This window comes from Lepisosteus platostomus, chromosome 17 (genome assembly GCF_059453375.1).
Source record: "Lepisosteus platostomus isolate fLepPlt1 chromosome 17, fLepPlt1.hap1, whole genome shotgun sequence".
NCBI classification, from domain to species: Eukaryota; Metazoa; Chordata; class Actinopteri; order Semionotiformes; family Lepisosteidae; genus Lepisosteus; species Lepisosteus platostomus.
This window is the reverse complement of record NC_142627.1, coordinates 7,175,300-7,202,183: the sequence shown is the minus strand read 5'-3', so window position 1 is coordinate 7,202,183 and position 26,884 is coordinate 7,175,300. Positions and strand designations below refer to the sequence as shown.

The 26,884-nt window shown below is 41.2% G+C and overlaps 1 protein-coding gene across 2 annotated transcripts in view; it reads left to right on the top strand.

The window, feature by feature from the left end:
- acoxl (acyl-CoA oxidase like) overlaps positions 1 to 26,884 on the top strand; it is an 85,737-nt gene that overhangs the window by 15,577 nt on the left and 43,276 nt on the right. For both annotated transcript variants that reach the window (XM_088610042.1, XM_088610043.1), the window contains exons 11-14: positions 10,761 to 10,877; positions 16,839 to 16,992; positions 19,668 to 19,757; positions 25,932 to 26,041. In XM_088610042.1, the coding sequence (XP_088466168.1) occupies positions 10,761 to 10,877; positions 16,839 to 16,992; positions 19,668 to 19,757; positions 25,932 to 26,041 (471 nt within the window). The remainder of the gene's footprint in view (positions 1 to 10,760; positions 10,878 to 16,838; positions 16,993 to 19,667; positions 19,758 to 25,931; positions 26,042 to 26,884) is intronic.

Below are 26,884 nucleotides of genomic sequence, written 5' to 3'. Positions count from 1 at the left end.
TGAGTAATAAACAGAATGCCTCTCTTCATAATTTGGAGGGAAATCGCTTATTGCATGAACATTGCACGTTTACGATAGTGGTCCTTCATTGCACACCAAGAAAGACAAAAAAAAACACCACAGTTATATAACCGGAATTATTTTAATTGAATCGAGAGATTGCTTTGAAGGAAAGCTGTGAAGATGTGTTATAAACTGGCACTAAACGTCGTTGAGTCGTTGTGTAAAAAACAGTTATGCCTTTCTTCCCAGCTCTGCTTTAATCTTAAGTATGAACTTTAACGGATCTCCTGTGAACCTGCCGGTATGTTTGTTTTTGGAGTATGATGAATGTTAAATTTGAGATGTTTGGCTATATGTTGCTGCTTTCAGCCATTGTGTGTTGTTGTTGTATGGACATGTGCACTTAATCTCCATGATTCTGCAATGTGCACATCTTTACCAGAGCGCGCTTGTATTGTACAGCCCAGGGTAGGTATAAAGTTTGCCAGCTGGGAAGCTATGTTAATTATTTGGAAAAAAGGATCACATGATTTTCATGATTGACACTAGGGGAAGCAGGGAGTGAGTTGTGTTTTTAGTGCAGATGTGTACCATTTTAATTTTGGGAGATGAAAGCGTTATGCATGCTGTGTTAATGCCCAGGCAGGTGTCATGTGTGGACCTAAGAAACAGCAACCCTTCCTCCCTTCCTCCTCAACTGAGTCAGAGTACAGTGCCTCTAAAGCAGAAGTTTACTTCTTCTGCATTTCCTGTTACTGTATATTGTTTTCTGCTATTATTTTTGATTGCCTATAACCAGTCCAGCAAAAATACACGCTGACATGATGTCTCACACCTGGGCGGTTGTAATTAGAAGAGCTTAAAGATATAGATCCAGAAGAAAAGATGGCAAAGGAATAGAAAATTGACATTAAATTAGTATTGATTTAGAAATAGGCATGCTGTTGGAAAATAATCTGGAGGTTGTCTGGGGGCAGTCAAGGTGGAGACAGTTTTTCACTGTCAGTAAGATTTGAATGCAGCTGTGAGCACCTTCCTGTTTTGCCTGTGACACCTGTGAAATACAATGGCTTTTTAGCATCTGTTTTTACGTTTGTATGATTTTAAAGGTGCATTGAGGTACAAGCGAATAAGTGTTATTTTCCTAAGGGAATTGTGTTGCTGTTACTAAACGTTTGAAGTCCTGCTCCTATTTTGCTTGGTAGTGGCACCATGATTTTATATTCCTGTTTCTTTGTTTTTATTTGCATTGCTAAATCCATTATATTCCCCTCCATTTATTTCTTCTTAATATATTTTTCCTTTATATGTCCTAATATCTTCTGATTTGACTGAAGAAAACTGAAGTGTAATCTGATTAAACAGGTCTTTCAGCCTGCATACAAAAGGCATCTTCTGAAGCTGGCAGACTGAGAGCAGGAGATAAAACGTGGTAAATTCTGGTTAGGAGTTGCAGGTGTTTCCATGAAATCCTTGATAGGAAGCTTGGTGCTGGATTTTTTTCCCGATTTAAAGATGTGCTTCCCTGTGAGATTGCTACAAACTGGCTTGTAGCAGGAGCCAGTTGACATCACTGACTGGACTCCAGTGCCTGGACTGTTGCAGGTGGCCCATGTCTCTGATACAAATCTTCTACCTCCTTCGATTGGCTACAGTGACGCGCTGTCGTGTGCTGGAAGCTGTTCTGCACTGCTTCTGCAGAGATGCATATTTGAAATTATATGTCAGCTTTTAGTAAGTCTCAGAATCTCACAGCAGCTAAGAATTTTTAATGATTTTGAGGTAGCTGATACATTTGTAGTTCTATTTAGAGTTTCATAATATATATTAAAGAAAATTAAATTGCTTTTTTGCATTTTGTGATTTGTGAGGTTAATTTGGTTCATTTTGTGTTCTTACATTAGCCAGTGTAAGTAATGGAATGGTGAAAGGGAGATAATGTTTAATTCAGCACTCTTTTTTGTTATGATTTGCACCTGCTGCTCACTGTCATTTCATTTTTTATATGTTGCAATGTTGATTACATGTCTTGTGACCGTTTTTTTCGCATTCACATTGACCTCTGAAGAACATCAAAAGAAAGAGGTACATTACTTTCCTGCAGTTTCCCCGCAAGGGTGTTTGTAGTGTGAACACTCAGAATCAAGCTGTTAGCTGTCTCTTGAGCTCAATTACAAACAGCCCCCTCATTTGCTCATTTTAGGCCGTATAAGAGGGGCTAAAATTATGTTCCTGTTGTCTGTTGGTCAGCTGCAAGAGAACAATAGCTCTTGGAGACTTCCAGGTGATAAAGTGTAGTTTGTGGGTTCTGTGCTTTACTGAAAGATGCCTTTACCTCAGTTCCTGTTCATCCACAATCATCGCGGGGGATTTTTCAATAGCTGGAATGGGGAAATCTGACTGCAAGCCACAGCAATGGGGACACCCCAGATGACAAACACTTGAAAATAAGGAATCAAGCAGGGAAACGTTCATGGAAAGTCCATGGATTTTGGCTGAATTAGGGGAGAGAAGCAGACCTTTAGAGCAGGAGGTACAGTAGGTTAGTTTGAACAGCTGCCAATGGGGCCTGATTACGTTTCTGCAACAACTTTTGCAAGAAAGTGGAGAATAAATTTCCCTTCGTATTGCAATGTCACAGCCTGGGTAGTGTGAAAAGCACTCAGAAGGATGTGACGGTGTGTAATTTAGGCTATCGCATTTGTATCGCATCGCTACTAATTTGAGCTGTTAACACAAGTGTAGGCAGTTGGGGAGTTTTTTTTTCTCCATTTTTAGACTGACAAATAGAGGGAACAAATCTGTATAACAAGCTAAATCAGTCTTTTCTTGTGACACAGCCAGGCTTTAGCCCCTGTTGGATCTGTACGTACAGGAGATGAGCACAGCAGCAAAACTGTGCGTGAGACCAGACTCTTCAAGTTTAGAGGCCTTTACAGTTGTTCCTCCCAGATAAAATCTCTATGGGATCTGTGTCGACTGAAGCTAGACTGCTGTCTTCTTCCCAGGCTTTCGTGGCACCTGTTTCAGCTCGGTGATTGACATCGTAGATAAGCGATGTGGTGGTCTGTTCTGCAGGTGTTTGAGGCATTGTGGTGTAGAGTGCAACTTAGCATCTAACACAAAGGGTTGCTCTCAACCACATCTGTACTTAACTCTGCACTTTTCTGTCACCATAACCTTGTCAAGAGGATGTTTTTAACCAGAAAATGAGAATGCACGGCCATTACGTCGGCATTAAGGGCTACTGTACGTCAGTGTTTTTCACACTTCTTTTCCTCAGTTGCGCCGAATATTTTGTGTCGTTGCAAACTTCGCAGTTTTCAAAGTCAGTCCTCTTCATAACTGGTCTTAAAATGTGACTGTGTGCTTTTTTCATTTGCTGTGATTTTAATTAGCAGCTTTTGCCTGGGTCTGGCTAATAAACTGCTTCCAGCTTAATAATTTTTGAATGCAGTCGCTATGGTTTATTCATATAAAAGCCATTAACAAAAGAACTTGAAAGGCTCAGCAGGTAGCCGATGAAAGAAGGCTTCATTCTTCACAATCCACTTTGCATCACTTCTGCTGTTGTCTGCATCGGTGGGTCTCCCCTCTCTGCTCTGCTCCAGATGTTCCCTCTGACAGCTGTAGGAGAGCTGAAGGGGTGGCAAGTTCTGTTGAGATACTGTGGGATATTGTGGCCGTGTCTTGTACACCACTCTGCGTGTGCTTTCTTTATTGTTGCTTACGCATAGACAGAAGAATGGATTTCTGCTAGAGGGTTAGTTGAATGATGCACTGGAGAGGGGTAATATTTACTTTTAGATAGTTGTCCATTCTGCCTTATTTTTTTGACTAGACAAAATGTGAAACATTTTCAGAGAGTTCTCCAAACATCTTGGCTCTTTATTTAAAAAAAGGACAAGACATGATTCCCTTTAGTAACTGCAAGCTGAAATTTTCAATCTAATAATAATTCCTTACACTTATATAGTGCGTTTCTGGACACTCCATTCAAAGCGCTTTACAGGTAATGGGGATCCCCTCCACCACCACCAGTGTGCAGCCCCACCTGGGTGATGCGATGGCAGCCATAGTGCGCCAGAACACTCACCACACACCAGCTCCCAGTGGGGAGGAGAGCAGAGTAATGAAGCCAATTCAGAGATGGGGATTATTAGGAGGCCGTGAGTGGAAAGGTCCAATGGGAAATTGGGCCAGGATGCTGGGGTAACACCCCTTCTTTTTCCAAGAAATGCCACAAAGAGTCAGGACCTCAGTTTTACATCTCAACAAAGGACGGCGCCTGTTTTTTACGGTAGTGTGTCCGTCACTATACTGGGGCATTAGGACCCACACAGACTACAGGGTGAGCGCCCCCTACTGGCCCCACTGACACCACTTCAGCAGCAACCTGAGCTTCTCCAAGGAGGTCTCCCATCCAGGTACTGGCCAGGCTCACACTTGCTTAACTTCAGTGGGCTGCCAGCTGTGAGCTAAAGGGTGATAGAGCTGCTCAAAATCTAGATTTTGAAAAAAAGGAGACACTTCTGTTTTGGTAGTAAGCAGGGAGTTGGGGCTGAAATTGAGTTTCAGAAGAAAACAGGTCAGGCTTATGTTAAAGAATTGTCTTAAATGAGTGAAGTCTTGACAACATTATGTTCCTCTTCTATAGTATTGGCAGCTAGGTACCTTGCGTAACAGTAGAATTTCAAGACTGGATTCTTGCTGATCACAGACGTTCTGAGCCAAACCAAAGGGAAATGTTTTGACAACTATCGAGCCAAAGAAGTTTATTTGATTTTCAAAAATGATGTGCAGTTGTCTGAAATAATGCCCACCCTCCATCCAGCCCTCCACTGTAGTAATCTGTACCCTTGTCTCAGGAAGCACTAGCATTTTGAAAGGCCATCTGATATTTAAACCTTTTCTCTTGAGATCATCATCTTATATGTTGAAACCACATGATGTGATGTGCCACAGATAAGAAATAAGTGCAGACCATTTGATGATATTCTAGCTGTGTGGGAGTGCAGTACGAGGGAAAGCCTGTTTTCTGTTTTGCTCTGGTTGCTGACAAAAAACGATGCCTGTTTTTTGCTTTGAATTTGAGGTTTGCCATTTTCTAATCGCAGTGGATTTGCATCTCTTGAAAACTCAAAATGTTAGACCACAATCTGAAAAGGAACCTTGCTTTTTTGTATCTTCTTTCATATCCACTTTTTTTCAAATTGATTTGTTTTTGAGTAGAAGTGCCTTGAGCATCCGGCAATTGGCCTGTGAAGAGCATCTTCATTTGCAAAGACACACTCCAGTCATTCAGCCTCCAGCTTTCTTGATTTACAGGAAAATGCAGTTTATAGGACTCTGTTGACACGTGTTGCAAAGTTGCAGACTACTAAACCAAGGCAGTTCATCAGTTAACTTATAGGCATTTGGTACAGCTGAATGACAAAATAATGTAATTGTATCACATGGAATTTGTATGAACTGTTGTATGAGCTCAACAGTAGTACATAGATCACATTCTTATACTGTAACTGTTGTTGACTCTGTAAAAAAGACTGAATTGTTTATACAGTAAGTTCGCTGCAGTTAACAGATATACTGTATATCAAACGTTTAACTGCTACTTGTCCATGTTTGCGCACCATATGTTCAAAGGTTCTTCAGAAATGTTTACTTTGTATTAAATATCGTTTAAAGAGTAAAAAATGAGGTTTAGATATTTTCGACTAAAATCTGTGCATGTGGCTGAAATGGACTCGCTGTGCTCACAAATCAGTTTCTGTTGGACAGGACCTTTCTGTTCTAAGCTGTGCCCAGACTGTGCCTCCGTTTGCAGAATGGCTCCGATTGTTAGCTGATTTATTTGTGCTTTACTTTCCAAGGTTAACCGGAAGTGTCAGTGTTTCTCATGTGAATTAAGTTTGACTTTACCCAGGGGAATTTCATTTTGGGTGGCCTTCACAGAAATATATGCTGTATTTCTATAAAGTCAGTGTGAGGTTTACTGTATATTGGTTGTCCTAGTTCTCCTTGCACTTACTGATACAGTATTTTTTCAGTCTCTCTCACCATGAATTTCACCTTTGACCTGAAATCAAAGGTGAAAGGCAAACCTGCATAAATGAATTCAGCGCAATTCTTAGATGCTCAACTCTCTGTCGGATACAATCACAACAGTAAGAAAAAAGGATGAATATTCGCTAAATTAAAAAAAATAGATGGAAAATCCTTAATGCAGTGTTTTCCTTAAGGTGGAATCATTTGATCTTTATTTCTCAAAAATGACATCAGACTTCTACGTTTTATAGACAGCCAGGTGCATGACACCCTGTAAATAGTTAATTATATTGAAATGACTACTGACATGTCATTAAAAAACATATACCAAAGGATATGAAACTTCTAAGAAATTAAATAACAGGAAAAGGCAGCTGATATAAAGTATTTTTGAACACCTAATGCTTTGCAGAAGCACAGTAGCACAGCAGTGTTTGGAGCACATCAGCCTATAATGAACTAACACGACCTATATATTTTCGACAACAAATTTGTATTGCCTCTTAAGCTTACCATTTAATTACTAAATCTTGGCAACACTTTCCATTAGGGGTTACAGTGGTATTAAAAATGTTTTATCAAAGAAATAGAAAGTAATAATAGAGTGATTGAGGTCATAATAACCAACCTGTACTATATATTAATTGGATTGCTGTAAAAATAAACGTAATCTGACCACAGGCTGAAACATTGCTCTAACCCAAACCCCAGGGTTACGGTTATGTACAGTAATACATCTCTGTGACTGATTATATCAACCTCACTAACATGTTAATCGATTGCTTACAACCTATATATGCAGATCAAGTAGATACAGAAGTGTATACAGAAGGATATTAAAAATGCAACAAATAAGTATTGAAACTTGTAGCATATGTTAATGCCTCTTAGTATCTAAGCACTGAAATTTAATTCTTAAAACAATTCTACAGATGGAATGTAGCTGTTTTGCTAAATCTTGCAAAGGGGTTTTTGTGGTGGTTCATCCATGTTGGCAATTTTATTGGCCTTTCACAATTACCCAGGATTATATGGGGCTGATGTGGTTCTGCTTTGTATGCGTAATAACAGCCGCCTTTGCTTTAAATGCATTAGACAACCACAAATTACTGAAGCCAAAAAGTTTTTTGTAGGATCTGTAACAAGCTGCCCAGCCATGATTTTGATGCCAATAACATGTCTTATTTCAAAAAAACACCTGGATGAGTTATTGGGATCAGTTAGCTACCTGCAACCAAACAGTCAAGTGGTCGCTTTTTTGGACCCTTTCTGACTGTATGTTTTGACGAAGTGTCAGTCGTGGTTTTGCTTTCTGCGAGTCTTAATGAAAAACATTGGTTCTCTAACAGTAGCTGACCATTTAGCAGTAATTTCCAAGCTTGATGTCCTTTTCATGATCACAGAACCCATTGGTATCGAGGGATATATACACTGGAAGCACATACCCACAGAACCCTTGTGTAGCAGCCCTGAAATACTATATATTTACCTATAGCCCCAGGAGGGTTTTGATCTGGTTCCGGGTCATGACATGGGTCAGTACTGCCCATTGTATTACACTGTAGCTGACCATTGCCAATAATGGGAATGAAAAGGGTCATCCTTGGTGTGTTGTTTGAATTTTATTTAGCATTATCTAGGACATGGGTAGCAAACATTTGCAAGTGGTTTGTTTGTACTCTGAGGGCTTATGTGCGTCATTTTCATTTATCCAGAATAGTTGTGGCCATTGTCTGTGTTGCACGCAAGTCAGGTGAAATAATGTTCTATACTGATCTGATACACAAAAGGGGAAATATTATTGCTTACTCTAATTTGCTAAAAGGGAAGCAATAAGCACCCAACTTCTCGAAAACTCACTTTGCACAAAATCCTGATCACTTCACAGTTATTCCCAGCACTTTCGAACAGTGAAGACCACAAGATAGAGGGGCAGGCTGGATTCAAATATTTCCACTCCTCAAACACTGACAGAAGTCAGTCCCCTGGAATCAGCAGCCAAACACAAACCTGAGACCATGGGGAAATGGTGCAGAGGTGCAGTGAAAAATTGGGAGCAGGAGACATTTCTTCACGCAGGCGTGAGTGTGGTCCAGGCTGCGCCAGCCATGTTCTCAGAACTTCAGAACTGTTTTTTTTTTTCCCAAGAACTGTCTGGATCTGTCTATGAAACGGACTAGCTGAAGGGCCTCCTTTCCTTTGTAACCTTTCTTATGCTAATCAGTGTAGCCGAGTCCTGGCAGCGGAGCAGTGGAAGCTGGTGAGGCCACGAGGCACCGCAGACACAGCTGGCTCTCTGGAGCAGGAGCGGAAGCAAAGGTTCTTGGGAAATGTTTCCCCTGAGCTGCGTAGACCAAAAAAAAACCAACAATGGCAACACAAGAGGCGAATGCCACTGTGTTTCCTCAGCCTAACCCCCTGTGGGAGCTATTTATAGACTCTTGACATATAAAAGCGCGAAGGGTATAAACTTGCAGACTTCCTCCCAGAAACGTTAGAGAGGTTGAGAAAAAAAAGTCTTGTGACTCCCTTGACGTCTAATGTATTGGCTTGAAAGGTAAGCACCATCCTCCGTAAAGGCAGAAGGATTAATGAATCTATCCGGGAGCAGTAGAGAAAATTCCAAATCTTCAGAATATTATTTAATTAATGGAAGATATAGTTCAAGTGAAAAGATAAGGTCGCTTCAAAGGGACTGTGTCTGGGGAACAGGGCAACGTTAAGCTCTGAGCATCTGCAGCGATATTTTATTTTTAGTTTTCTAAATGATGAAGCTGCTGTATGAGGAGGAAGTGGCACCACAATCCCCTTTGGGTTTCTGTAGGAGCACCCAGTTGACATGACACTGAAAAAGTCTAGCGGTAGCGTCATACAATAATTGAGAATATGAATAATATCAACCCTAGTGGTTAGTGTGGGTCCAAGTGAAAACCCAAAAAGTAGTGAAAGTCATTCAGGCACCTATGATATGTCTCAAAGGAAATAAATATATTCTACTTGACTCACAGTGCGTTTGATAGAGTACTCTACGACTTGACAAACTCACTGGCTGAAACTGATCTCTGATCCCTGAGCCATAGGGGATGGAGTTGTTCAATGAGATTCTGATCCTGGGGTCACGCATCATGTATTAGTAGTGAGCTCGGCTCCTCAGTCCGCCAGGCATCATGGGATTTTGTCAATTAGCTGCCTGAATTTGTCATGAGAATGAGTTTAGTTCCTCAACAAAGAGCTGGGATATAATAAAATATATGTCTCTATACAAGACATCTATGCTCCGTGTCTTGCAAGTGCTGAAGCTGAGGCATACTAAGTACGTTAGAACCAAATAAAGTTGGCAAAAAAGAGGAAACCCACATGGAGCTCTTTAACTTTCACTTTAACATGGAGCTTTTTAACTGTGAATTGCAGTAGCTAATTGGTCCAACAACCTAATCCAGCCTTTTGTTCCAATGCTATGGTCTCGGGTTCGACAACGTGGGTGGGCAGCTTGTTCCGGGAACCCCGAATCCTTTGTGAGCAGAAGTTCCTCCCCTGTCTCGGCTCTAAAAGCACTGTGCTGGGGTTTCCACTGCACCCGTGTCCCCTGCTTTGTGCTACAGCGTTGATTCAGTGTCATTGAAGGAATCTTGGCTATTGACTTCATCAGGGCCTGGGACGTTTTCGGATCAGGTTCCCCTGTAGTCTACTTGACTACAGTCTTCGCTGTTCAAGACAGGAAGGGTCCAGTTCTTGTAGGGCTTTCCTTTTAAGATCAGGAATAAATGGTTGCTCATCCCTGGACTAATTCCAGAGCAACAGCTGTATCTTTTCTTGTGTGGTGGCGAAAAAAACTGGCCTTACTTGTTCCATTTTACAATTTGAATTCATTTAAAGAGCTTGTCTTTCTGCCTATTTTGCCAGGTTTATAAGGGTTTAAAAGTTTCTCTGTCATTTCTATTATTTCTGTCATCACGTCCGTGAAGACATTTGGCAGGTTTAAATCGGCCCCAGAGTCTGGCAGCTTTCATGAGTTTGAAATATAAGACATGGAGCAGGAACAATTAACATCCTGTACTGCAGACGTTTTCAGGTTCAGCTGCACCACATGTCTGCACTGACATGGCTTTATGAGGGAAGGTTGTTGCCAAAAGTAAAGCAAATAAGTAAAAAAAGATAAGTAAAAAAGTCACATTTTTAAAATAAAGTGTACTTGGTTTTCTCTTCTCATCCTCTTTCACACCAGGCTGTTGATGGAGCAATGATTGAGCTGGTTAAAATCATGTCAGTCTCGTATTGCCTTTTCTTACTGTGTCTTTTGTGGACTCCAAGCAAAAAAAAACCACACACATTTTGGCCCATTTCCTTGATGGCCCTTTTTGCATTCTTTTCATTTGAGATAATAGTGGCATTGTTGCATGCATAGCATCCGCATGTGCAATGGGCCTCTTTGAGAATTAGATGCAGATAAATCTACTCTATTTCTGACCTGCTTTCCCAAACAAGCTGTTTTAGAGAGGCAAAGTAACAGATACATGATTGGAGCACACATTGTTACTCTGTAAATGTTTGGAGAAACATTTGCGAGCATAAAAGCCCAGTTAGACAAATGGAAATTGATTTACTGCTATCGTTTTCCCTGTACCTGCTTTTCAGCGTACTGTACCTGGAGCCACATTTTCTTGCACAACAGGCTGTTAAGAACTGCATGTTGTGTTTTGTTTCTCCAGTCGCAGGCAGTTTGGACCGAAGGACCAAGAAGAAGTGAAGATAATCGAACACCAGACACAGTATCTTCGGCTGATGCCTCACCTGGCCTGTGCTTTAGCGTTAACGTTCACCACCAGGTAATGTCCACAGTCTGTGTGAAACAACCTGCCGCTCACCTCTTGTACCACCATGGTTACCATGGCAATAAGACCAACGCTGTCTGCTGTCGGGCGGCTGCCATTGTTGATGTGTGTTGTAGTCCTGTGTATCACGTGGGCAAAGTCATGTTCATGCAGTTCTGATATGTAAGGCTCTTCTTGCTCACAGTCCCCCTCATCTTTGCCTCAAACCTGTCAGTCTTTCCCAGTATGGTCCTGTGGCGGACAGAAAACAAATCATTTGTTTTAATGTTGTTTTGTTGGAGACACACTCCATTTTGGATGTTGGGAGAGTGGGGCCTGCTGAGTTGTATCATGAGATGTGAAAGCCAGTTATTTGTGTAAAACTGCAAAATCATACCTGAGTCATGAGGTTTGTTTAAAGAATTGTGATACAGCCTTAGAATTGATTAAAATTCCAGCAGAAAACAGGGCTTGTGTAGAACTTGTTTACTGTAAGTGGGTAAGCAGCACTGCAGATACCCAGTAGTCCATATAGATAATTACAGGAAATTGTTATTGTGCATTCAGCCTTCTCGAATACCTGACTTGTGACTTACAGGAATGATTGAAAGGTGATTGAGTGGAGGATTCCTAGCAGTGGTTAGAGTCATGTACGGAGCTGAAACTTGAACAGCATGCTTTGTGGCTTTTTCACAGCCTAAGTTACAGTAATACAATGCACAAAATCAGCCACATAACCCCTTTGTTTATTTCCTCAGAGATAAGCTTACCTGTTTTCAGTTTTCTGGAGATTGCTGATTAATTCCTCAGAACTTCCTGATCAACAATAGACAATTTCCACCAATTTCCAGTTTAAGCAGAATGGTTTGGCTTTGTTGATTGTAACATTTTATTTTTTGGTTGAAATTTCTGAGATTGCCTGTTGTTAAGCACCTCGGTTCGATGATGCCGTGAAAGAAGACGGCAAGGAAAGACATGCAGACACTGTATGATGTTAAGCCACCTGATTCTTTTACCCCTGCAAGCAGCAGAGCTGCAGGGGAGAAGTGATGAGTGCCACAGCTCTCACATGGAGTAACACTGAAGGTTTCCAGGCTTCCCCATAGATCACAGAGGTTGGAATCTTGGACCATATCAAACCCACCACATGCAACATGCACATGTCTGAATTGACCCACTGACATGCTTCAGGTTCCACAGCTGCTGGAGCAACAACACTGACTGCAGGGGCGGCTCATCGTTTTCTGATGGCACGGCCCGGCTGGCACTGCTTTCTAGCAAACCAGAGAGAGCCAGCATGTGAGCTTGGCCAGTACCCTGATGGGAGCCCTCCTGGGAAAGCTCAGGTTGCTGGTGGAAAAGGTGTTAGTGGGGCCAGTAGGGGGCGCTCACCCTGCGGTCTGTGTGGGTCCTAATGTACAGTATGGTGACGGGGACACTATGTTGTAAAAATGGCTCCGTCCTTCAGATGAGACGTAAAACCAAGGTTCTGACTCTCCGTGGTCATTAAAAATCCCAGGGTGTTTATAGAAGAGAGTAGGGGCGTTAACCTGGTGTCCTGACCAAATTTCCCCCTGGCCTTTGCCGATCATTGCTTTCTAATAATTCCAATCCATCAGTTGGCTTCATCACTCTGTTCTCCTCCCCAGCTGGTGTGTGGGGAGTGTACTGGCGCACTGTAGCTGCCGTCGCATCATCCAGGTGGGGACTACACACTGGTGGTGGTGGAGAAGAGTGCCCGTTGCCTTTAAAACACTTTGGCAAAGCCTGGGTTCAAGCCAGTGCTTTCTGAACTGTAGGTATCGCCTTGTGCACAGAGTGAGTGTCTTTATTGTTTAGTCCTATTTGGAGCCTCCAGAGTGCAGAAATTACCAAGCAGAGAAAAAGCACATTGAAGAATGCACTTTCAATTACTTGTTTTTACCACTAGATGGCAGTGCTCGCTCTTGAGAGGGGAGCACTGTTTCTAACAATATTAGCTCTTTTAAAGCCTAGTTTTGAAAGAATCCTTTGGAGATCCGTCTATCTACCATTCTAATATAGACCTTGAGTCTGAATGTCTCATTTGTCCCACCTCTGGGTTGAGGGTGGAGAGAGAGCAGTGTTTTTGTAGATGTGTCTCTGCTGGTTATGAAGTCAAAAACCTAGGCTGTATTTTATGTTGTATAAGCCAATTTCAAAATAAATATTTACTCAGACATTAGGTGAAATTAAGAATAAAAAAAAGTTAAAAATAGAGTGTTATTTCACACCACTTCTGCTTTCAGATTGAGTGTCACCGTCTTTAATTTCACCCAGTCGACCATGATGATCATGTTATTTTTCATTTCAAAATACTGATGAAGGAGAAAACAGAAGCAGGTTTGACTTCTTTCCTGGAAATGAATGCATTTTGGTCTTTCAACTTCCTAGCAGCTGCTGTGCATTTTGAGTTTTTTTGTTGTGCGTTTACAATAAACACGTCATTATATCCGACAGCCATGTGCAGGGCAAAAGTTTAAGGGTGTTTGTAAGTACAGTCCTCATTAACCGGCATTTGGTACATGAATGTGAGTTGAACTGAATGGATTTTATCTGTATTTCAAAATGGGAAGCATTGTTTCACTGGTTAATGGCAATGAACATGAGTTGTTCACATACTGGGGGGCCTGTGGCTAGAAGGTTGTCGATTTGTATCCCGCGGCCAGCAGAGGAATCCTACTCCGTTGGGCCCCTGAGCAAGGCCCTTAACCCCAGCTGCTCCAGGGGTGCTGTATAAATGGCTGACCCTGCACTCTGACCCCCAGCTTCTCTCCCTGTCTGTGTGTCTCATGGAGAGCAAGCTGGGGTATGTGAAAAGACAAATTCCTAATGCAAGAAATTAGCCAGTAAAGTGATCTTATCTTCTCTTTACCTTATCTGATTCATGACACTGAGTTAACATAAAAAAGAGCATAGGACACATTTTCTCCTCTAGCCCACTTGATTGTTAGTAGTTAATTGATGTAAGAATCTCATCGATCTGTTTCTTGAAAGAAGCCAGGCTCCAAACCCCCACAACCCTGTAAAGACAGTTCTGTGAAGAAATACCTCCAGTCCTCCTTTTTAATTGCAATTCCGCGTGTCTCCTCTGGTTTGTAACAGTTTTGATAGTGTGTTTGGGGATTTAGAATGATTGAATCGGCTCCCCTCAATTCAATCGGGAATGTATCTTATTGCTCTTCCCTGAACTGATTCCGAAACAAACAAAAAAAAAAGCTGTTTGTAACATCTTGACTAAAAGTGTTTTTGGTCACTTTTGTTTAGACACAATATTCTAAATGAGGTCTTAGCAAGGCAGGGTGCAGTTTTAATATAACATCTGTTGCCTTCTCCTGCGCAGTGCTACATCTGTTGAAATGACTGCCCAAAGCCATTAGAGCCTGTCGTCATCAGCAAAGACCTACAGTGTCATTTAGTTTCACTCTTGGTTTCACTGCGGCAAGTTGCAGCTTTTGGCTTGTTCAGCTTTTGCATGTTGTTTTTTTTGTGTTTTGTCATTTGTTTGGAATTGGATTGTGTTCTTACTATAGGGAAAACAAACAAAAAAAGAAAATACACAGTAAGTGCGTCATATATGACCTCTGGCCCTCTTCAGGGGCAGCATCGTTCTGAACATTAATTGAATGTGGTACATTTCCGTTTCTGCCCTCATATATATGCGTTTCCATATATTAGTTTTCCTTTCTTTCCTGAGTGGTGGACTGGGCATTGCCAAGGGATTGCAGACTATTGTCTACACTTTGCAGTTTTACCAAATCTTTATGTCCATAACCTTTTATCATACGAGATTATAAAATCGTGATAGCTCCCAGGTCATGTAATTTTGAGAAATCATCAAATGATCCTGTATTTATTATACAACCCCCCCATCTGCCACTTTTTAAATACCTCTGTTTACAGAGAAGGGAAAACAATAACGTCCACTCTTATATTTAAGAAAAGATAAAAAAAATCTTGAAGCACTGTTCTGGAATATTTTAATATCTCTGTAAATTCTGCCTTCTCTGTGTGTGTGTCTTATGGTGTGGGCTAAAGCTTTTTTTTATTTTAAAAGGCACACAGGCACCTCAATGCAAAGTGGAAAGTGCTGAACATCCCTTCAGTTCCTTATGAAGTTCAATTAATACATTATAGAATATATCAGGTTACATAAAAGTAAACTGCAGGCACCAGCGCTTTTATATTTTTGACATAATTCAGCAAATATTCACAGAGAACAGAAATGCCATTGATGAGTCAGTGATCAGCAGTAAAGAAAGGAACTGAACCTGGTCTGTAGGTTGTAACCACTATACCTTTATGGTTTAAACTTTTTACAGCTCCCAGCCTGTGGCCCAGTAAAGAGTCTCTCTTCCTTCAAGGAGCCAAATGTTCTGTTTTGTCAGTTTATTTCTCCACTGTAAACCCTCCCTTCCTCCTCTGATCTACTGTCGGTCCTCTGTCCTGAGACCCCTTGACCAACAGAAGTGTTTAATTAGTCTGTGCATCGAGAGCTTCAGCTGGAGGATAAATATGTTTCCATTACTGATGTAGCTCAACTACATTCTATTTGTCTCCTTCTAACGTTCTGTTTTGTTTCCTATTGCTGATATAATTGGAGGTGTTGTACAATTTCCTGTCAAACACAGAATCTCAAGCTGGTCTTGGTGGTTTGTGGAGGAGAGGAAACTAAACAGAAGGAACGAAGCAAAGGTTTCGACGCAGCTCTTCAGCCGTTGAGACCTTGTTGTGCTGACGTGTGTCTTGTACAATTGTATGTGCACCAGGGCCAGTCTAAAGATCTCACCTGGATTGTCGCCTCGTGTCGCAGAAGATTTCCTCTGAGGAATATAACATCACTTTCTGGAGATTTGGGATTTTCTTCCTAGAACCAGTGCTGTTATCAACAGTACTGATTTTCTTCACCCCCCTCAGAGTCTTCGAGCAATTGGTGAAACGTGAAGCTGGGTTGTAGTCAGTTAATATGAGTTGTATTTCTCAGCTAAAACTTTGATTTTTGGCTCTTGTCATGTACTATTTCCTTCCCTGCTAATTTAGTGTTCACTACGAATTTAAAACTCTGTAATGGCATCATTGCTCATGTTTATATAGACCTTTGATTGGCATTAATTGGTGGTTGATGTGCAGTGAGCAAAATGTGCATTTCTAATATGTACTTTCCATTATATACTGTAACCCCTTCTCTTCCATTACCATTTCTATTATGAGATGTACAGTCTATACAGTAGATGTACCTAGAATTCGACCTTCATTTTCATGGTTGCCAGTGCTGGATTTCCCATTAGGCACTGTAGGCTCAGGAGGAGGAGGAGGGAAACACTGGTTACTAACGAAAAATGAGCTGAAGCAACACGCTTGTGATCGACTCTAGGTGCTCCAAATCAATAATCATACGCTATCGGGCTTCTGTTCTAGAAACTAGAAGTATCGAAGTGATGGTCGCTCGACTCCCCTCCATCAATCACGTGGTTCAGCATTAGAATAGTTTAAAGTGCATCATGTCAATCGACGTCATTCAACTGGCGTTTACCCCTCGTTTTGCACATTTCGGAGTGAAAGTGCCTCGGGCCTACGAACACCAAAATCCAGCCCTGGTGGTTCCAATAGGCGAAACGTTTCTTCATCATTTTACCGTTTTTGTTTGACCTCCTCTGACTCTGCCTTGTGGAAAGAGGACAGCTGGGCTGCCTGCAGACTCAGGGCTGAGACACTGTCAAGTCTGCACATTTCCTGCCACTCCTCCAGTCCCTGGCCAGGATCAGCAAAGTCACGCATTACTGTACATCACTAACTTGGATCCTTCAAAATGGCTACCTGGAGCTCCATGCATGGAAAATGAGGTGGAAATCTTGGTATTTAAGCTTATTCTTTTTCCCATTGCCAATTTGACCTTTAAGCGTTGGCTTAAGCGTTTCCCGTTAAAGCCTGTTGACTTAAGCAAATGTGCCGCTGTAGGTCTGCAGCGGAGGTGATGGACGGGGAGCTGTGTCGCGGCAGGGATCTGATGAAGAACCGAGCTCTGCAGGCCCTGGTGGCTGGGCTGAAGGCCTACAGCACCTGGGAGAACCTGGCCTGCCTGCAGGACTGCAGGGAGTGCACAGGCGGGATGGTGAGCCTCCTCCACTGTCTGTTCTCACACACAAGCACAGCAGGGCTCTGTGGCTCCGTGTTTTACTGGGACACTTGAAGACAAAATTTCCCTTAAATGGAAATTAAATGTACAACTAAGCTCATTACGTAGCTAATTACATCTCACTTATTAACTGACTAATAAGCTCAGTTTACCTAATTACATCTTTGCTACTGTACACTGAATCTCTGTGTAGGCACATCTTTGAATAGGGTGCTTCGACCCTTCCCCTCCTGGTGAGGTAACGAGATGGGGAGCCCAATCGCTTTCCTCTTGGAGGTACACCCCAGGGGACCATGGAGAACAGCCAGTCCAACCTAACAAGCACATCTCTGGGAAGTGAGGCAAAACCAGAGCACCTGGAGAACACACACAAACCAAATAGAACATGCAAACTCCACACAGACAGCACAGGCACTAGGATCAAACCCAGAGCCCAGAATACTAGAATGTTTTACACTAAATTATATCTCCTTATACAGTAGCTACAGTACAACGCTTCTGGCCTTAAAATATTGTATGTGCATGTAATGCACAGAGACCACTACAGAGATTACAAACTGCAAGTAGATGTTTCTGTTCAAGTATGTAAAACAATTTTGTCTCACTTGAAAAACTCCGTCTCTCCATCAAGTAGTAAATAGAAATCATCTGATTGCAGTGTTTTACAGTTTGATTAAACGCTTTTAAGTGTCACGGACCTGAAACCGTCTGCATTGAATAGACCATTATTATCACAATAAAAATATACTACTTATGCTAATGGAAATTTTTGTAATGTAAAATGAATGTGAGTATTGTTTGCATTACAAAAAACAAGATGGTTTTTAAGGCACAATTTACTTCTGAGTTTCTGAAGCTAATTATAACATTTTAATAGTGCACATTTAATGCGATACAACAGGTCTGATTCTTTTCCTGTGGGCAAAATGAGCTAAATTTCTTTCCTATGATGTGGGCAGTTTGCCCACAGGGAAGATGAGGTAAAACATAGTTGTGGCAAAGGGAACAGAAAAAAATGTTTCATTTTTGTTTGGTTTGAGATTAAAGAAGTGGAGTGAATTTTGCACTGGTCTTTCCAGCTGCTTCTTCTGATTGAGACAGCTCAACGTTTCCCTTGCAGACACACACAGCGTAAGAAACTGAAATACAGCCCCACACACGTTGCAACGATGGGATCCTAAAGGATTTTTATGTCACTGGGGCGGGTGGCTTTTTTTTGTTTGTTGTTGTGGTGCTCCTTTTCAATCAGTGGTGCTCCTGTCCCAAAGGCACCCAAAGAGAACACACTCAGCCTCAACTGTCAGCTCCACAGATGTTACCTCAACAAGGAGAAGTCGAGTGTCATCTCTCCTGAAACAGCGCAGTGTAGGAGAAAGGAAACCACTAACGGACCCAGTGGTGGTGGGCGTGCAGGCGGCAACACCAGTGTTTAATGTCAAACCCTCTCTCACTCCTCCCCTGAATGTCAGCGCAGTGATGCTCAGTCGCTGTTTCTCACTCTCAGAGTGTGTGAGATCAATTAGGAGCTCTGTTTCATAAAAGGAAGACATAAGGCTTATACAGTACATACTTTACACCTGTGTTTACATTTGTTTTTTTCAATCTGGCTTTTAAAATGCTTAGGAATGGGATGCACTGTTAATCAAGAAGCACCCTATAAATATTTTGCATTCCGTATCACCTACTTCATTTGCCTATTTAGTTTCAACCACACAAATGTCAAACTGACCAGGCGTAACAGCATCTCTGGGTTTGTCAGGAGTTATTAATAGTTTTGTTTCTATAGTCCCCCAAAGCCCTGCCTCAAAGAGTTGCACTGTTTTTTTTTCCATCTCTTTCGTCAACTCACTTTCACCACTAGTGACTTGCTACCCTGTGCTTGTTTTGTGTGGCTTTAATATCCTTTGTTCTCCTTGCTTAATTCTTCTTTACCACTCTGTATCTTTCTGTTGCATCTTGCCGACAGCTGCCTGTCGTCAGTGTTTCGGGCTTGGGACTGGCAGTGCTGTGTCCAAGCGCCCTATCAGAAAGAGCAGGCTTCAGGGCGGTCTGTATTGAAGTATTTCACCTGCTGCCATTACCAACAGTTCTATTGCCCAGTAGACAGCTAGTCTGACTTTTCATGATGGATTAAATAAACAGCAAACTGAAAGGAAGGTTTGGTTTTACTTGAGTGTTCTCACTTGCAGAGTCCTGGAAGAATATGAGCAGTGCAGTCTTGGTGGATTGGTTGCTTTTAATGCTGTATTGGAGGATTTCTGTACAAACAGGCCTACTTTACACAGTTTGTGGAGCAGTTTTTCACTTTTCCGCCCGATCTACAGAATAGTGGGGCAGCTGTGTGTCACCTAGGTGGTTTCTGCACTGTGTTGATGAAAGAATGAATCCCTTCCCATGTGTAGCAATTTCTTTGGGTTCACTTGGGACAAAAAGCACTTTAGAAATGCAATTTATTCTCATTCGTATTTAAAAAACAATAGCGTTGATGCCTCAGAAAACCTCACGTTACTGTTACCTCTGCAGGGAGGAATTCTTGATTCAGATAGAGCCAGTTGAAAGGCGTCATTCATGAGAAAACTTTTCATTCAGTAACTTGTGGAAGTTAGTAACGAGCAGAGGGAACTGACCAACTTGCTTTGCTCTTTCTTCAGGGCTTCATGATGGCAAACCGCATACCATCCTTGAAGTGTGACTCCGATGTTTTTGTGACGTTTGAGGGCGACAATGTCGTCATGCTGCAGGTAAAATGACTGGTTTTGTACTGTAGTCTAAAATTCTGAATATTACTTACACCATTTACACACTGTGAACCTGTTTAATGTTTTCCACCATATGCAATCAAATAATTTCTGTAATCTTTTTTAAATGCCCTGCTGTTTAAAGAAATTTTAACTAGTTTGCAAATAAGATGGATGTGGCAGTTCTTCTTTGCTTTCAGATCACAGCATAAAAACCTGGCGGTCTGCTTCTTATTAAGTATCAAGCAGTTTTATTACTTTTTTAATCTCCATGCTGTTTCGTCAAGACGCTGTTAAATAAAAACACACTTATTTAACAATAATAAAACTGCAGAGGTCTCTTGGAGTGTTTGACCCTCTTGGTAATGAATCATTCTCCTCAACCAGTGTGAAACACTGCCTGGCCTTGTGTAGCTTCTAGTCCAGGTTGTTCAAATCAGGACACCACTGAGTGTGTGAAGAATTTGTAAATTAACCCCTGGCAACAGTAGGCTGTCTTATCAGCAACAGTGCTGGTAAAGTTCAGATTCGAAACTCTCTTTGCAACACTCTCCCGCTCTGAAACTGAAACCGCCATGTGCTGTACCTTCTGAAGAAATTCGTATGAAAACAAACATTGCAAGATACAGTATACTCCATAGGTTTGCAGAACTATGAATTTTCTCACTTGAAAGAATCTTCTAATCAATGGTTTACTCATTCTGAAAGTCTTCCTGTATCTGAATTGCAAACACGGATAACATTTGTACATGAAGCACAGTGTTGTCTGATACATGTGACTTTGTATAAACAGCTATATGCCAAAGAACCCGAGTTGAATATCAGAATATTGTTGACATGGTCGCACAGCTTTTAAGATCACTTCAGTTGTGCTGCAAACAAAAGTAGAATTTTTTAATTTTTTCTTACTTGTGAGAATCATACCGTAGATACATTACCCTATAAATGTGGACAAATATGTTGCATTGTACTTAGTTGAAATGTAAATCAATTTCCAGGCAGGGGCTGGTTTGTCTGTACTTCATCACAGGTGTGGTTATGCTGGAGATCACACCTACTGTAGTGCTCACAGAGCAGGATAACACAGCATCTGCCTCTGAGCATTAGAGACCATTTAACAGCATTAGAGAAACGTGAAATGCAGAGGGACCTGCATTCTCATTAAGGAAACAGCCAGGTCTTATTTCCTTAGCCCAGTGGAAATAAGCAGAGACAAGCAAGAGGGTCCCCTTGCTGACACTTCTACCATGAGCTTTTATCTGATCATCAAAGTAAGAATATGCTCTTGATCATTTACAGTAAAAGTGACCCACCTACTCAACAACTCTACAGGTTTTACACATCTTGAAAAGTATTGTTTATTGTTAGAAAATGTTATTTCAAAAGTCAATTTAAATAGTGCATAGTTCTGTTTTAGTATACAGAGTATCAGTGTGTACTGTACTGTATGTCTGCCACTGTATATTAGCTACAGTGTTGACGTAAACAGAAATGTGTTTTGAAATCTGAACTCAGGGACCCTTAGCAGAAGTTGGGTTTCTAAACTACCAAGACATCTGAGAAAATTTCCCTTTGGACACTCAGGTCCTCATTTCTAAATACAGGAAGGAACAAGGCTACAAAGTGATTTATAAACTGTAATTGGGGCTACCAAATATTTGATATTTGTTTTAAATTGAGTTGTTTTCTGCCTTTATAAACCTAAGTAAAGTGATTTAATCGTGTAAACCTGACTTTAAAATCATTTTGCAAACCATTTCTAAAATCATCCTGTTTGCGCAATTTGAAAAAAAAATCCTTCTGCATGACTTCTTCTTAAGGACACAATGTCGTTTTGCACTGTGTTGGCACTGACTCATGCTGTAAGCCCTTACATCACAATACCCAGTCCTCCACAGGGTGTCTATACCTGTCCAGTCTGTCCTACTACAAGCAATTAGTATCTCTGATAAACACCTGTATTAAGTGCTACCAAAATTCAGTTTCTCCTTGTTTGCTCTATTGCTGTTTTGTTCTTAACTTGTTGGTTACCTTCCTCCATCCTCCAGCCATTTGTATTCCAATAAATTGCTTTCCCTACAAAAGAATCCTCCAGCATCCATGGAGAATTCCTCAATTTTTGAGGGAAGTAATCTGCAGGATTCTAAACTCACAGAATATTTCAAGAAATAAATGCTAATTTTGTTTTATCAGCTGTTAAAGGTTATAAATATCACTCCTCAAGTGTTATTTATACACCACAGTTTTCACTGTTTTCTGTGACAAATTGCTCACCTCGCGCAGTAGTAGGCTGACTTTTGTCAATATTGTATCTAAAACTAAACTATTTCAGCCCTCGCATTATAACTATTTTCTCTATTACAAATCTGGAGCAGTGTGAAAGTGGGTTATTCATTTAGAAAATGTTCATGAATTTCAATTAAAAGATGGGCTTTTCTGTTGTGCAAGCTGACTGTGAGGAAAGAGAAAAACTTAACATGACTCTGCAATAATGTTTTTTTATGCAATATACAGATACTGTATCTAGAGGATGTTTCTTGCCTATAGCAGCGCTAGAATGGGAATTGATATTTTCCACATCAGAACTGAGTACAGGTGACTCAATCACTTGGCATTGGAGCTGCTGTCTCATTGCTCTTGTATGCTACATTCAATTCTGGCCTTCTGTGTGGAGTTTGGACATTCCACTTGTGGCTGGGTGGTTTTCCTATTGGTTATCTGGTTTCCTCCACTTGCTGCCCATATTGATCATACGTGTGTGTCCTGTGATGGACCAGTATCCAGTCCCGTATGTACCCTGCATGGATTTAGAATTTTTGTTTGGATCAGGAGACACTCTTCTGTTTTTAATATCACTTTTTGAGACCAACAAGCACAAATAAAGGGCGCTCTTACAAAAGCCTGTTGGTCTTAAGGTTTGGTACAGTGTTTTGACTCTAGACAACAGAGTGTAGTGTTTCCACAACTTTTGGTGACAACTGTGTTTTTACCCCATGTGTAGTACTGGTTAAATTTCTTCCATCTGTTCCAATTACCAAACTATAATAACTTTTTTTTTAAATCTGTTACAATGGTACATTTGCCCTGTAGCACTGGCTTTGAAAGAACCTTTTTATAGATAGCAAAACAATATTTTTCAAACAATTGTTGTTAACTTTCTTTTATGAGTGTAGTTTGTATGATATGCTTTGTGTTTCTTATCATCCACATCCTGTAAAAATCGTGTTCTTAGGCATGTTTCCTTAGCACAAGGGGAGGCCCCCATATTCCAGCTATTCCTGCTGGAACCTGGTGGTGAGTTTCTTCCCTGGGACCAACATGGAATCAGGGAAAAACAATCAACGATTGTAGCTGTGTAAGACAAACATGCTCAATAAAAAATCAACTTGAATTTTTCTATGTGGTGGCAACTTGTCTGGGCTTGTTTTTTCATCGTTCACAGGTGTACTGACAAGTAAACCTGTATGTAGAATAAGCGAGCAAGAACAAATGAGAGTTTTATTTATGTGTTTAAGTGTTACAAAGAGAGCTATTTAAGGATGTGAGAGATGGAACAATAACAGTATGGCTTGTAAGAGAAATGAAATAGTCGCTCATGGTCAAGATACAGAGGATGTACTGTACAATACTATATTTGTCAAGAACCTGCAACTTCCTCTTTAAACGGCTGCAGTTAATCTCTTGATATTGGTCATGCTTGCTTGTTTTTTTTTGTGCCTATTTCTTAATAATTGAGCAGCGACTCAAAAAAGGTGTCAATTTTCTCAGCTGGAAGAAAGTAGACTGCACAGAATTCCAAAGTCCAATCCAAGGTGAGCAATCCTCTTCTTTGGCTGGACTGGTTCAAATCCATTTTTTTTTTCAGGCTGTACTGAAATAAAGGTTGAATTTTAAAAAAATGCAGCCCCACTCCTTATGTTGTAGCGAAACAAATGTTTTTTGCAGGTCAGGCCCTCTTCAGGTAAAAGCGTAGGCTTTTGAAGAGGCCGATGGAAAGTCTCGTTTCAAGCTTCGGATGAGCCGTGCTTCTGGCCCACCTCAGTCACAACAAGTCGTTTCGGGATTCATGTACACCACAGCCTCTCTTGCCTGAAGCAACAGACCACATGAGTGAAGAATGAAATCCTCAGTGCCTGTTCGGAAAACAGTCTGGTTTTCTGATGCCGTCTGTGAAACAAGGTTGCTATTCACATGAACTCCAATGATGAAACACAGAGCCAGTGGGGCTTCTTAAATTAAATGATCTTGTCAGGAGTATTAATGCAGTCTGGCAAACACTGGGCGTGGAAATAGAATACCTTTGTTTAAAAAAAAGATAAAGTAGATAGGTTAAAGTCTTTTCCGTGTGAAGACTTTGGTTACCTTAGAAATAGCCGCGCTGAGTAAAGTGTCCTGAGAAGACGCAGGAGGACAGCTGTGTTTACAGCAGAATGAACAAACAGCGCTCACCCTGGGAGTGTGAATGTGCTTGATCTCCGCTTTTGTCCAGGGCCAGGATAGGCTAGAGGAGTATAAGAGTCCCTTCTTTTTCGTTTTTTTGAGCGTGCCCTCGTAAATCCTGTGCCACGCACTGCTTGTATCTCTTTTCCATCCCGTCCCTCATTCTACAGAAGTTGGGGAAAAATATAAACTTTTTCTGTTGCTGTTGAACAATGAATACCAATTTATTGCCGTAGTGGTAAATGTGTTATTTGAGCATGATAATTTATTTGAATCGCACCGCATGTTGCAATGAGCTCCTAGAGACTCAGTATTGCAACACCGCATCTTGGCTGGCCTGCATTGCAGTCTGGCTCCAGTCGAAGGGGGTGGTTATGAGCTTGGCCGTCACTGCTGAGCTTCCTTCGCAAAAAAAAAAAGATGCATCACAAATTGGCCTGATCAAAAGGTCAGTCTTCGGTGGGAAAGAGTAAGGGGAATTCAAGTCAGCCTTAGGTTCCACTGAAATAAAGCTGTGTGGATGGCTTCTGTCTCTAGCCATTGGGATTATCTGTCACCTATCATGAGAATGAAATTAATACCAAGCACTAAATGAAAAGGGCATGACTCTTTGGCAGGGACACAACTACAACGGCAAAGCGTTTGTAGGATGGAGCCTGATTTGTTGTGTTCTGCTGATTCAGCTGGGAAGGAGTTCAGTCAAAGTAGTACTCCCTTTGATAAAAAGGAACAAAAAAAAAATCTGCCAAGCCACCAAGCTGACATAGTAATTTTATATATGTCTGTGTGTATGTTGGCAAAACGTACTACGCAACGTACTGTATTCTTGGCCCACTGCTCACTTTCCTGCTTGTGACTGAAATGGGTTTAACATTGAGGTTTTTTTTCTTGCATTGCAAACCAAATGGGCCTTCACTACTACTCCCCCCCATAATATTTTTCAAGTAGCAGCTGCTTGTTCTCTCCCTACCTGTTTTAAAGAAAAAGCAGCATGTACTGGAACCTACATTAGATTGGTCTTCTGTAGAACTGAAAAGAATGCAGTGTGAACTGGAGTGAATCTGAACTACATCCGTAATAGACAGATAGCACAGCCCTGCAAAGTAATTAGCCTGCACTATTTAATTTGCAAGGCCCGCAAGCTGGTTTATCTGCCAATCAAAAAGGTGGAGCTATTGTTGTTCTTCCTTATCAGTGCCTTTACAGTGCTTGTGAAGGAGGAGATGGTTTTTGTCCTGCATTATGAAGATGTGCGTAGGGAAGAAAATGCAGAAAATTGAAGAAAGATCTGAGTGCACCAGTAGATTATTTGGCAGGTAGTTTTGTGAGCAATGCACCAGACACAGCAGTAATAATATTCACAGGTGTTTGCGATTCCTGGGTTTATCTTATGTTAGTCGTATTAAAGACTAGACTCATTTATCTTTTCCTATGTCTTAGCATGTCTGTTGATGATTTCAAGAAATATACACAAGCCAGGAGTGGGAGGTCACTGTGACAGGATATTACCCACAAAGCTGCAAACTCACCACTACACATTAAGCCACTCAGAACCATGTCTGAGGAATAAGAACTCTTGCTTTCTATAAGGCAATATTTTTGTGAATAAAGGATCATCAGAAAGTACTGTGCTGTGGTTTAAAAACCAGCTTAATCGCAAATGTTTGTTGCTTATTTAAAATAGCTGGGGGATGTTCTGCCTATCACCCAGTAACTTTCTCGCTTTCTTGATTTCAGGTGGTCGTGCGTGAGCTGTTGACTCAGTACACGAAACAGTTACAAGACGGCGCTGTGTTGGGTCACCTGAAAAACTGGACACGTTCTGCCTCCGATAGCCTCAGAACCAGGTAAGGAAGGTCACTTTGCTTCACCAGAGGTATTGCAGATCCATCGTGAAGCAGCTCCCTAGATCACCAGCGACCTTCACGAAACTCAGTATGTGGACACATAGACATTAAAATATACTAAATTTTAAAAGAAGGGGTGGCACTTTGTTGTAGCAGTAGCTTAACAGCTCTTGTGTCCCCCATTGGATTCTGAACTGTTGTACCTTCTGTGTGGAGTTTGCATGTTCTCTCAAGTCCATGAGCTTTCTCCTGCTGCTTCACTTTCCTCCCACCTTCCAAGGACATGATGTTTAGGTTAACTAACATCTCTAAATTTTCCCCCTGGTGACTTTATGTGTGTACCCGGTGGTCCTGTCAATAGTCTATTCCATCACTGTCCTCAGTGAGAACAGTACAGACTCACAGGCTGCTGTGACCCTTATTGTGAATAATCATCACTCTGAGAAAGCATGAATATTTTCATAATGCCTACTGTGCTGTAGGCATTGATGGTAACATGATAGTTAGTTATCCGTCTTTGTATCATTTCTTCAATGCACCACTATGCATCTCGCTGGGGCGAATAATGCTGAGGCAGTTATCTAATATATTTTTGTGTTGTATATTAGAAGAACAAAGAAGTTATGCTGGATGACTCTGAAGTATAGTAACTATGACGGTTTCAATATCAAAGAGTATTTCTTGAGATCTTCTCCCCAGAATAAAAACCCTCATACTTCACAGGTCAGCTTTAAAAAGTACTTTTTAAATTAAAGCTGATTTAATCTGTACTACGGAGTAGAGGCATATAATTATAAAGTCAGGATATTTGCAAGAACAAATATGTCAGAATCAAAATCATAA